The sequence below is a fragment of the Lipotes vexillifer genome, unplaced genomic scaffold, assembly GCF_000442215.2.
Source record: "Lipotes vexillifer unplaced genomic scaffold, Lipotes_vexillifer_v1.1 scaffold713, whole genome shotgun sequence".
NCBI classification, from domain to species: domain Eukaryota; kingdom Metazoa; phylum Chordata; class Mammalia; order Artiodactyla; family Lipotidae; genus Lipotes; species Lipotes vexillifer.
This window is the reverse complement of record NW_006773157.1, coordinates 443210-455492: the sequence shown is the minus strand read 5'-3', so window position 1 is coordinate 455492 and position 12283 is coordinate 443210. Positions and strand designations below refer to the sequence as shown.

The following is a 12283-nucleotide window of genomic DNA, read 5'->3' as shown; positions in this document are numbered from 1 at the left end:
AAAAAATTTTTTTGAGGAGGAAAAAAAAAAGCCATAAAGGAGTATATTCAGCGCATCACCATTTATATAAAGTCATAAAGCATACAAAACATCTTTACGTACTTAAAGATGTGTATATTTACGTAGTAGAAATTTTTAAAATGCATGTGAATGAAATGCGCTAGCTTCAGGCTAGTAGTTAGAGGACAGAAAGTGATGGAAGGTGATGCCTCAATCTCTAGAGGACAGAAAGGGATGGAAGGTGAGGTTTTAGTTATATCTGTAATTTTTTTGTTTCTTTATAAATTAAAATATCGGAAGCAAATAAGGTCATTGTTAACATTTGTTAAAACTAGGGGGTGAGTAAATGGGTGTTATGGCAATCTCGTAATATTTTAAAAATGTATTTCTTAAAATAAGTATTTTCTTTACATATTTGTTCTCAGTGCTAAGTATCTGTCCTCACGTACTGGTCCATGCAGGCACTCTCCATCATGTATGCACAAACACATCCCCTCACATTCATTCCTATAACAAGTATTTATTAAGTATTTCTACATAATAGGCACTGTTTTGGGTGCTAGATACAGCAGTGGACAAAACAAAGCCCTTACCATCATGGAGCTTATGTTCTAGTGTTGGGAGGCAGATAATAAATTAGAGAATATACAATATGCCCAGTGGTGGTAAGTGCTATCTATGCATGGAAAAAAAACAAAAAAACAAAAACCAGATAGGGGCAGTAGGGAGGACTGGGGAGGGTAGAGGGAGACTTGTTATTGTATATAAGGTGATGAAAGGAAGGCTGTCTAATAAAGTGACGTTTGAGTTGAGGCCTGAAGGAGGTGAGGAAATGTGCTCTGTGAATGTATCTGTCACCACCTCATGTCAAGTGGTGACATCTCCTAAGTTACATATCCATTTCAGACTTCTTACCTTACCTCCATTTGACTCTATGCTTGGATGTCTAACAGATGTTTCAAACTTAAGATGTTTAAAACTCCTTTTCTTTGCCCCCAGATCTGCTTTACCCATAGTCTTCTTCATCTCATTTGTAGCTGGGACTAGGAATTTGAGACTCTTTGAAGAGTAGCTGTTATTTAAAGGCATGGTACTAAATAGATGAGATCATTTAGAGAAAGTAAAGAAAAGATCACATTTAATGATCAGGAAAAGAGAGGGGATGCTACAAGGGAGATTGAGGACTGGCCAGAGATTTGGTGGCGAGGGACCCAGGAGTGTGTGATGCCTCAAAAGCCAAGAAAGGAAAATGTTTCAGGAAGGGAGTCGTTAGTGGTATCAAAATCTGCTGAGAGGTTGAAAAAGATGAAGACTAGGAATCAACTGTTACATTTGGCATCATTAAAGTCGTTAAAGTGTTCTTTTAAAAAAATGATGGGATTAAAACCTGGTTTGGAATGGATTCATGAAAGAATAGGAAATAAGGAAATGGATATGGCAAATTACAACTCTTGAGTTTTGGTATAAAGAACTGGAGAAAAATCTGGCAATATCTGAAAGGTGTTGTGGAATCAAAAGAAGGGTCCACATACACGAGTAGGTATTTCTTTTTATCATTTCTGCCCAGAGTTTGGACTTAGAATAAAATCTAAATTTCTGTGGTTTACTTTTGTTTTAAAGGGTCGTTATCCTCATGTTATTGCTATCGCAAGGGGAAAATATGTTACATTTTACTTCTGAAAGAAAATTAGGCAATAACGCCAGTAAAATGCTGACAAAACAACCAAGTGAAAATAGAAAGAAATCTGTTACTACATCTTAGGAAATAGATACCGGAGAGATCAAAGAGATTCCATTTTATTAAGTTACTACCTTTTGCAATTTAATGATATTTCCTTTTTTTTTTAATTCAGTGGGGATCAGCAGTGTACTTATGTTATAAAAAATCGGTGGCAAAGACTAACACTATATCTTACAAAGCTGGTAAGTATAATTTTTCATGGAATACTTTATAAATGTATTATGGGGCCAATAAGATTAAAGAAAAAAAACAAAACCTGTCTTACGATGTGTTAGTGTCAGGACTGGGACTATAACCCATGTCTTTTGATTGTTTTGTCTTCATCCATACTTTATTGGATGCTTAATGGAATATTAATTTTAAAAGAAGGCAAGGTTTTTAAAATATTAGGTTTAAGTAAATAACTAATAAGTAGATATCGTTCTCTTTAAGTCTTTAAATCAGTAGAAAATGTGGAAAAGTATTGTCCTTTTAAATTAATGTTTCCTTAATATTTATGTTAAATTTAATCAAATCTATAGTTCATATGTAATTATATTTCAAAATAATCTGAAATATTGTATACTAACTTGTAATTTTATAATGCATAGTTGAATTGCCAGAAACCTCAAAATATCAAATTATGTACAAGAGAGCAGATTCAACCTTTTAAAAAATAAATTTTTAAAGTTAGTGTCCTAGGCTCCTAACTTCTTGTACCTGTGATTTTCTGGGGTCCATAGTTCATTGCTATTTCTATAGTTACTTAAAGGCTATACCATTACTTCATGACTTGAGAAAGTAATGGAGAGTTAACTGTAAATCCTCATGGGATTAACTGGCTAGCTAGCATATAATTAGAGAATTTTAGAACTGCCTTGGACCTCTATATCTAGTTCATCTCACTTTATAGATGAGAAAACCAGAGACCTATAGGTACATGATTTGTCCGAAGTCAAACAGATATTAGTGTGGCAGACCAACCACTCATATTCTTAGTTTATCATTTTGTATTTAACATCATGTCTGGTGATGGTTTTCATTTGACTTTAAGGGTTCAAGGTCAGGGAACCTATTTTCTGTTTCTAGTCCCACAAAATCCAGGACAAGAGTCTTCTCCGAGAGTTTGTTAGGTAGAAGATACCTGGACTACTTCTAGACTAGTCTATTTAACATGAAATAATATGGCACTTGAAACTCTATTTTCATATAATCTGGGATTATTCAGAAGCTGGGGTTAAGCTGATACTATTTTAAAGACATTGTAAATATGTGACTTCTGTTTTTTTGTGTATTTTTCTTGTATTTGTCCTAGAAGTTTCATATATAGTCCTGTAGAATATCTATTTTAATGTGTCAAAAAAACCCTAAGGGAAAGTTATTGAAAGCTAGTGAAGTGGATGTATACATTTGAACATTTCAAAAAAAAAATAGTACGTTCATATGCTTTAAGGCAGTGTGACCACAAAATGAATTTTTAGGAGTGTGTTTATATTTGTGTATGTTTCTTTAGAATAATCTTTTCTTGTTTACCTTACTAGCCTTTGTGGATGAAACTTGATAAATATTATGTAGTTTATGAATAGTTTGAGGATTAAAATCTATATGAATCCTACTAAAGTATTCAGAGTTACTTGGTGAACATATATGTAATGTTTTGGTCTTCCAAAAGTGTTAAATAATGAAACATTTTAGCATCATTCAAATTATGAGTGCCCAAATTCAAGACATGATGAGCTTATATTTATTATTGTTTTTATAGGTCTAATTTGTAGATACCCTCAAGAAGATTATGAGTCATTCTCACTCCCAGAATCTGTTCCCCTATTTTGTTTACCAATGGGTGCAACTATTGAACGTTGGCCACCAAATAGCAAATACCCTCTCCCTGTATTTTCTACATTTGTGTTAACTGGAGCCTCAGCTGAAAAGGTACTATATGTTTAACAAATGATATCTGCAAATTTCTTGTACATTTTCAAGTCTTAAGTTTTATATGCAGGAACAATAGAAAAAATAACTGGTTAAATTGAATCTATTACGCGCACCTTTTTCACTTTGTTAAAATAACTATATCCAGAGACATAGGAAAAGAGAATTTCATTCTGTCCCATATACCCAAGTGCTTTTTTTGTGAATATAGTGAAAGATTTTTTTTCATCATCAAATGGTGATCCTTCATTGCTTCATTTTCTGTGTTATAAAAACTTTAGTACTAAAAACATTATTAAATATGCAGTGTTATTTAGAATCATAAACTGTTATATTGTTGGAATGGACTTTGGAAATCATCTAGTCTAACATCTTCATTTTATATATTGGGAAATTGAGGTCTAGAGAAATTCAGTGAATTGTCTGAAGTTGGAATTTGTATTTCCTTATCTAAAATTATGTCCCACTCTCTATTAAATAATTATTTTCAATAACTTTCTTATAGAGAATATTGATACAGTTGCTTTTACTCTTTATAAAACAAATGCAATTTAATTAAAACACCTTTTTTTCCCCAGTAATGAGACATGAGAGTTGTGCTGTGTAGTTTTGTTGTTGTTGTTGTCGATGTTTTAACGTACTTCAAGAAAGCAAGAGTGATATCTCTTCACCACTGGGTTTCTGGTACCTGGCACCTTGCTTGGCTCATAGGCACATAATGGCTCCTAATAGCTCATCCACTAAATATTTAACTAATGATGTGATTGGAATAAATGATATAAGGCATATTTATCAAATATATTACTTGTTTTCCAGGTCTATGGTGCTGCTATTCAGTTTTATGAACCATACTCCGAAGAGAATCTCACAGAAAAACAGAGATTTCTTTTGGGTTTAGCATCATCAGCAGATGAGAAGTCTGATAGTTCCAAGACAATTCACACTAGTAAATGCATCTGTCTTCTCTCTCACTGGCCTTTTTTTGATGCATTCAGGAAGTTTCTGACTTTTCTATATCGTTATTCCATCTCTGGACCTCATGTCCTTCCAATTGAGAAGTAAGTTAGAAGCCTTTTTCGTTCAAAATTTGGCAGCTCTTTCCATTATGTGTGGTGTATTTGTACTGGTAATTGAGTAATTTTTATTTGGAAGCTAGATTTTTCAAGAGCAAAGAAGTTTGGTTGATTCAGTTCTCTATTATACCTACAGTTTTGTTATTTTAAATAATTTTATCTCTAACAAAATGAAATAAATGTTTCATCTTTTCGATACTCTTGTGAAGTTTGGAGATCCTAATTAGCGTTTTTTTTTTTTACAGGTTTTGTTAATTCTTATTTTACATGTAATTTGGGTTTATATGAACCTTTAAAATATTCCTTACTATTTTTAGATATGAATTTAAAGGAAAAATAAGATAAACGTATTTTATATTCTTTTTAAAATTTTTGTGATTTACTTTAAGATCACTAAAACTGAGTAATCTTTAATGTAGTAAGGTTTGACACAAATGAGACCTAAACATCACCACTGTCTATTTGACTGTTGTTTATTTTATATCATCTATCACTTAAGCTCTTTTGTGTTCTTAGGCAGAATTCTGTGATTCTAATGACAGTTGAAAGTGATAGAATTATTATAAGAACATTCAGTGTAAAATATTACTTTATAATTTTTCCTTGCAGTTTTCTGCCTGCATCTCAGTATTCTAATCCACCAGTTCTCAAATTTTTTGGTCTCAGGACCACTTTATACTCTTAAAAATGAAGACTCCCCCACAAAGAGCTTTTTTTAATGTGTTATATCTATTAATATTTACTACATTAGAAATTAAAACAGAGAACTTCAAAAATATTTATTAATTTATTTTAAAAAATGATAAACCCATTACATGTTATCATAAATATCTTTTTTTTTTAAATAACCATTTCCTAAAACAAAAAAATTAGGAAGAAGAGTGACATTGTTTTACATTTTTTGCAAATCTCTAATGTCTGGCTTAATTGAACATAACTAGGTTCTCATTTTATCTTATTTTAATTTTTTTTTGGCCATGCGGCATGCAGGATCTTAGTTCCCCAGCCAGGCATGGAACCCATGCCCCCTGTATTGGGAGCACGGAGTCTTAACCACTGGACTGCCAGGGAAGTCCCATAGGTTCTCATATATGCTTGTGCTTTCAGTCTGTTGCAATATGTTGTTTTGGTTGACGTAATGAAAAAAACATGGCCTCACACAAATATGTATGTGGAAAAGGGAGGGCATTTGATTAGTCTTTTCAGAAAATTGTGGATTTTCTTTTTTGACAGTGCACCAAAACTTGACAAGTATAGTTTGTTATAGGCTACTGTCAATGTGGAATCTGAAACTTTAGTGATGAACTTTCTCTGTTACAGCAAAATCTTTTGGTCTATCTCTTTGAGTGGAACTTTTATACATGTGTGATTTTGTAGCATCATACATTCGTCATTTGGAAAATACTGGTTCACTGAGTTAACATAGATACATCTTGCTATCAAAATTTAAAAATCAGATTTGTGAATATAACCACCTACATCAGAAAACTTTTTGAGTATTGAGAAATTGTCAAGTTTATGGTAGCAAGATTCTAATTTTCACTTGAAAGCTTGAATTTATTTACTTATTTGTTTGTTTGTTCCTCCTTTGGGGTTAACTGAGAAAAAGGTTTTAGTATTCCATTTTGATTTCTCCCTTGGCTTTTTAAAAACAGCTTTATTGAAGTATAATTCACATATCACACAGTTCACCCATTTAAATTAGTATACAATTCAATGTTTTTTTAAAACATGCATTCACAGGGTGTACAACCATTACCAAAATCTAATTTTAGAACATTTTCATCCCCTAAGAGAAACCCCATACCCATTAGGTGTCCTGCCCCATTCCCCGCTCATCCACTCAGCTCTAAGCAACTTACGTGGTCTTCTTTGACTGGATCCTTTCATCTTTTTGTAATGTTTCCAAGGTTCATCCATACTGTAGCATGTGACAGTACTACATTTCTTTTTATTGGAAAGCTTGAATTTAATTATTGGCAACAAGTACTGTTAAGTTATTTTTCTTGAAGCAGTAGCCTCACTTTGTTCATTTTAATGTAGAAAATATCTACTGAATACCCACATTGGGTAACGTTAATATGTCTTTTGTTCTTTCAAGGAAAAATGGCATTCTGTGGAAACACAGCAAAACAAAAACAGCTAATTCACTCACAACTCAGTCACACAAGTGCTCTTCCTCAAGACAAACATCATACTCCTGTATGCAGCAGAAGTGCTTTATGCATTCTTCCCCTTTCGTCACACAGATTATTTATAAGTATATACTGCAGAGTCAAAATTTAATAAAATTAATAGTATTTACTGCTTCATCTGAGACATTCTTAAGTGAAACTGAATACAACAGCTACAGTTCAGTGCCACTCCCTTGATTCATAGTAAGGGGCAGCAGTTTTATCCACAATGCTTTTGCACCATCAGTGCAAATATCAACACAGTGAAAATGGCAAATGGTGTCTTTAAAAGTAGCTTTGACCTTGCAGATTATCCCCGAATGGGTCCTGGGGATCTTTAGGTATTCATGGATCACACTTTGTTTTCTGCTATTCTAACTACTTCACATAATGCAAGCAGATATGTGTCCTCTGGAACTCATTCCCCTTATCTTTTTGTTCTTAGATTGTGAGTATCTTAATAGTAGAAACTGGTAGTATATGGCTTTTTAAAAAATAATTCCCAACATGTCTGGCAGTATCTTATATATAGCAGGCAGTCAAAACATGTTTGTAAAAAATTAATAATTTTCTCTTCTGATGTTTTGTATCCAGTTGAAATTATCTCAGTTCTGAAACCAAGATGATTTGGAAATAGTTTAAAAGTAATAGAGAAATAAAATAACTCATTCCTTAAAAAAGGATTGTTCACTATTGTTGCCTTTTTTCTTTTCCATGGTGTTCAAAACAAAACCCATCAATCTAGCTTTTTATCTGTTCTCTTCTGGGGAAAAAACCCATAAAATTAGTAATAGAATTTTTAACCTATTGTTAATAGAAAGTATATTGTTAATGTTTTAGAAACAGTTAAACTCTTTCATTTTTCTCTAGTACTCAGTGGTTGCTTCATTTTTAAAATATGAGCAATTGACTAAAAAGTATATGCAAGAATTAGTTTCTTTGGTAATGTCCACATCTCTGATACGTTGTTTGTTATCTTCTTAGGGAGAGGGAGAAGTTACAGTGACTTTTCAGACATTAATAGCACAAACGTTATTGAATGTGAGAAAGTATTAATATGAAAAGTTTGTGGGTGGGTTTAGATAGAAGCAACTTTCCTGGGACAAATGATTTTTGGTTGTTGTTTGTTCACTTGCTTTTGTAGTCGCAGGGATTTCCAAATTATAGGTACACAGAGCTTTTGACTCAACCTGGACTTGTGGTGACATGTTGACCTTTATTAGCATATGGTATTCACTTTGGAATGAATCAGGTGTTTGTTTGTTTGTTTTTAAGGCATATTTCTCATTTTATGCATAAAGTTCCTTTTCCATCTCCTCAGAGACCACGGATTTTAGTTCAGGTAAGATTTTCACGATGTAAGTGCTTAGTTAAATAATTATTGACTCTGTCAAAATGTACCATAAGAATAACAATTTTATATGGGTAAAAAAATCAAATGAAATCAAAAGAGAACCAGATACTGTTTTACGTTGGAGTTTGGACCCTTATGGTTTTATTAACTGCCTCCCAGACAGACATCTAATGTTTCCTCTTAGATGAAGCGTTGCAGAGTTAAAGAAGTAGACAGCAGTAGATGTTTTGAACACGTGAAAAGGCACTGCTTTCCCTAAATTTATTCTTGGTATTTGAACATTTGTGCCTTTGGCACTTATTCCCTAAGTTAAATGTATTAGAAGAGATAAAAGAAAAAGCTGTGTGTTTTCATATATTGCAGGAAGAATTGCTCATATCTTTGTGAGAGGAGGAAGTTTAAAGTGAACATAAATTATTTTCCCCATCTCTTTTCCCTGTTGACTTTATGTTTAGTCTTCTGTTTACATTTCTTTTTTGTCTATGCTCTTTATATGTAAGTTGTCTTTTGAATCTATTTAATCACGATTTTTGAAGTGATTTTGAGAAACTATTTCATGTATTATCACTATATGTGCCTTGTATTTATCACAGCCCTTAATGGAGTATCATTCAAAATTAGAAATCATTTATAAATAGATATTTGCAAATTTGTATAAATCTGCATAAAATTTTAAATGTAGATTAAATTAATTGCATTAATATATTGATACAGATTAAATGTCTAGAAAAATATCATTTTGATAAGCTTTATAAGTAGTCTGCATATCTACATATCATCCCAAGTTACTTCTTGTTATTTAGTGCTAGAATACATATAGCACACTCAGTTTGAATACACATAAAAGATATGTTTTATAGCAGAAGTTCGCAAGTTTTTATGTTGAGGCCGAAACAGTGTTTCAGTCTTTACAGTAAAGGCCATACTGTCTCTCTGGAAACTACGCAGCTCTGCTTTCATTGCACAAAAGCACCTATAGGTAACACGTAAACAAATGTGCATGGCTTAGTTTTAATAAGACTTATTTATAAAAGCAGGTGGACTGTGGATTTGCCTTGAGGCCATAGGTTTGCTAACTCTGGTTTTACTGTATTAAATGAATAATTTAGTCTTTCGATACAGATTTGTTAAATGGCATCAGGGAAATGTTGAGAAATAGAAGAAAAGAGATAGGATTCAGAGTAAGAAGAGTTAGTAGTTAGAAGAGGTCAGTCATCAGGACATATTTTTCAGGATCTTAGTGATATAGATGGTTCCTATACTGGTGAATGGGGATATTGAAACTTTATGGGCATCGTCTATATATATATGTTTTTTTCTGGAAGGTGGTGTTTTAAAGTTCATCTTTATATTTCAAATACTTTATTTTAAATCTATTTTCAGTTATCACCACATGATAATCTGATTCTCAGTCAGCCTGTTTCTTCACCTCTTCCGCTAAGGCAAGTAAAACTTCATTTGTGTTTCTCTAAATGTAGTGTGAGCTAAAGTAACATTCAAGTATTTTCTCTCTTTCCTGGGGAAAATTGCAAGTGTCGATGGAAATACTTCTCATTTAATTGTTTCTTACCTAAATTTCTTTCACTTAACAGTGAGATTAAACGTCTTAAAGAACACAGAAAAACTTTTACAATAGTGTTTGGTATTTTGTGTATCCATTTATTATGATTAAGTACATACAACTACATAAATACGTATCTATGTCTGTAGATTATGAAAACAATTTTTTTTAGCTTTAAATATCCTTTGAAGAACATTCAAATGCAATTAATTTTAAATTTAACCCCCAAATAAAAAGTTATTTGGAATAGAATAATGTATTTCATCACCTTGAAAGTTCAGAGAGGGCTTCCCTGGTGGCGCAGTGGTTGAGAATCTGCCTGCTAATGCAGGGGACACAGGTTCGAGCCCTGGCTTGGGAGGATCCCACATGCCGCGGAGCAACTAGGCCCGTGAGCCACAACTACTGAGCCTGCGCGTCTGGAGCCTGTGCTACGCAACAGGAGAGGCCGTGATAGTGAGAGGCCCGTGCACCGCAATGAAGAGTGGCCCCCACTCACCACAACTAGAGAAAGCCCTCGCACAGAAACGAAGACCCAACACAGCAAAAATAAATAAATTAATTAATAAACTCCTACCCCCAACATCTTCTTTAAAAAAAAAAGTTCAGAGAGATTATGAAATATGTTTTTTCTTAAGTATCATTTCTTGAAATTTAATAAGCTGTGTAATTTTTCTAGCAGGGAAATAGTTACAATATAATTAAGTTATTTTGTAGCACATACCTAAGGGAGACCAGCTGCCATCTTTGACATTAATTTTGTAAGAATTGCAGATTATTTCATCACCAGGTCTTGGCCCAGAGTGACCAGTGTTTTCTTAACCTTTGAGCTGAGAATAAATTAGAAATACTGACTGAGACTACTTTAAAACAATTCTACATTACGCAAGAGCCTTTTTTTATTTTTTGGTGATGGCTTTATTGATATATAATTCACATACCATACAATTCACCCAGTTAAATTGTACAATTCAATGATTACATTCACAGAGTTCTGCAACTATCACTATAATCAATTTTAGAACATTTTCATAGCTCAAAAAAAACCCTGTACCCTTTAGCAGTTACCCTCCCTTACCCCTCCCATCCCTATATATACAAACACACACACGCCCCCTTCCCAGCCCCCATCCCTATACACACACACACACACACACACACACACGCGCGCGCGCGCGCGCGCACACACACACACACACACACGCCCCCTTTCCAGCCCTAGGCAACTGCTGATCTGCTTCTTTCGCTTCAGATTTGCCTGTCCTGGACATTTCATATAAATGGAATCATATAAAATGTGGCCTTTTGTGTTTGGCTTCTTTCACTTAGCATGTTTCCAATGTTTATCCACGTTATAGCATGTATCAGTTCTTCATTCCTTTTTATTTCCAACAAATATTTCAGTGTACGGATATACCACATTTTATTTATCCATTTATCAGTTGACAGACATTTGCATTGTTTCTACTTTTGGGCTACTATAAATAATGCTGCTATGAACATGCACAAGATTTTTGTGGGCATATGTGTTTATTTCTCCAAGAGACTTTATTAGTTTTGGTTTACTTTTAAAAAGTTAATTTAGTGAAGCCAGTTATTTAACATTATGAAGATGAAATACTGGTTAGCTTACTGAATCATTTACTTTTAAAAAAAAATTTTTTTTTTAATTTATTTTTTTATTTTTGGCTGCGTTCAGTCTTTGTTGCTGTGCGTGGGCTTTTCTCTAGTTGCGGCGGGTGAGGGCTACTCTTCATTGCGGTGCGTGGGCTTCTCATTGGATGGCTTCTTTTGTTGCAGAGCACAGGCTCTAGGCGAGCAGGCTTCAGTAGTTGTGGCACTCAGGCTCAGTAGTTGTGGCTTGTGGGCTCTAGCACGCAGTCTCAGTAGTTGTGGCACACGGGCTTAGTTGCTCCGCAGCATGTGGGATCTTCCCGGAGCAGGGCCTGAACCCGTGTCCCCTGCATTGGCAGGCAGATTCTTAACCACTGTGCCACCAGGGAAGCCCAGAATCATTTACTTTGTTAATGCAGTATTTTGTTACCATGTACAATGTCTAAGTTTTGATTATTTATTTGCTTTGTATGTGTGTAACATCACTTAGTAGCTCTTAATTAATATTATCGTTACAATAGTAAAGACAATCTAGCCATTTGTAAATCCAAATTTTGAGATGTGTATTTACCTTAAGGAAGTTGGGCCTGTAAGTCACGTACGTTTTCTGATAATTATAGAGGAAGATGAGCCATGTTAAAAAAAAAAACAAACTTGCATTAAACGATTTGCTTTCAACCAAAGCACCCCTCTTATACATTGAATTCTTTATTTGAACATTATCTACATGGCAGATCTTTTTATATAAAATGAAGCAGATGACTTTTCATTTTCCATATTTAATACAACGCAGAAGAATCGAATGATTTCAGAACCTCATAAAACTTCATTATTTTCATAGTGTGTTTCTGATGC

At 33.7% G+C, this 12283-nt stretch overlaps 1 protein-coding gene across 2 annotated transcripts in view; it reads left to right on the top strand.

Annotated features, from left to right (window-relative positions):
• DENND4A (DENN domain containing 4A) overlaps positions 1–12283 on the top strand; it is a 94552-nt gene that overhangs the window by 23170 nt on the left and 59099 nt on the right. For both annotated transcript variants that reach the window (XM_007448122.1, XM_007448123.1), the window contains exons 3-7: positions 1854–1923; positions 3483–3652; positions 4469–4710; positions 8175–8241; positions 9637–9695. In XM_007448122.1, the coding sequence (XP_007448184.1) occupies positions 1854–1923; positions 3483–3652; positions 4469–4710; positions 8175–8241; positions 9637–9695 (608 nt within the window). The remainder of the gene's footprint in view (positions 1–1853; positions 1924–3482; positions 3653–4468; positions 4711–8174; positions 8242–9636; positions 9696–12283) is intronic.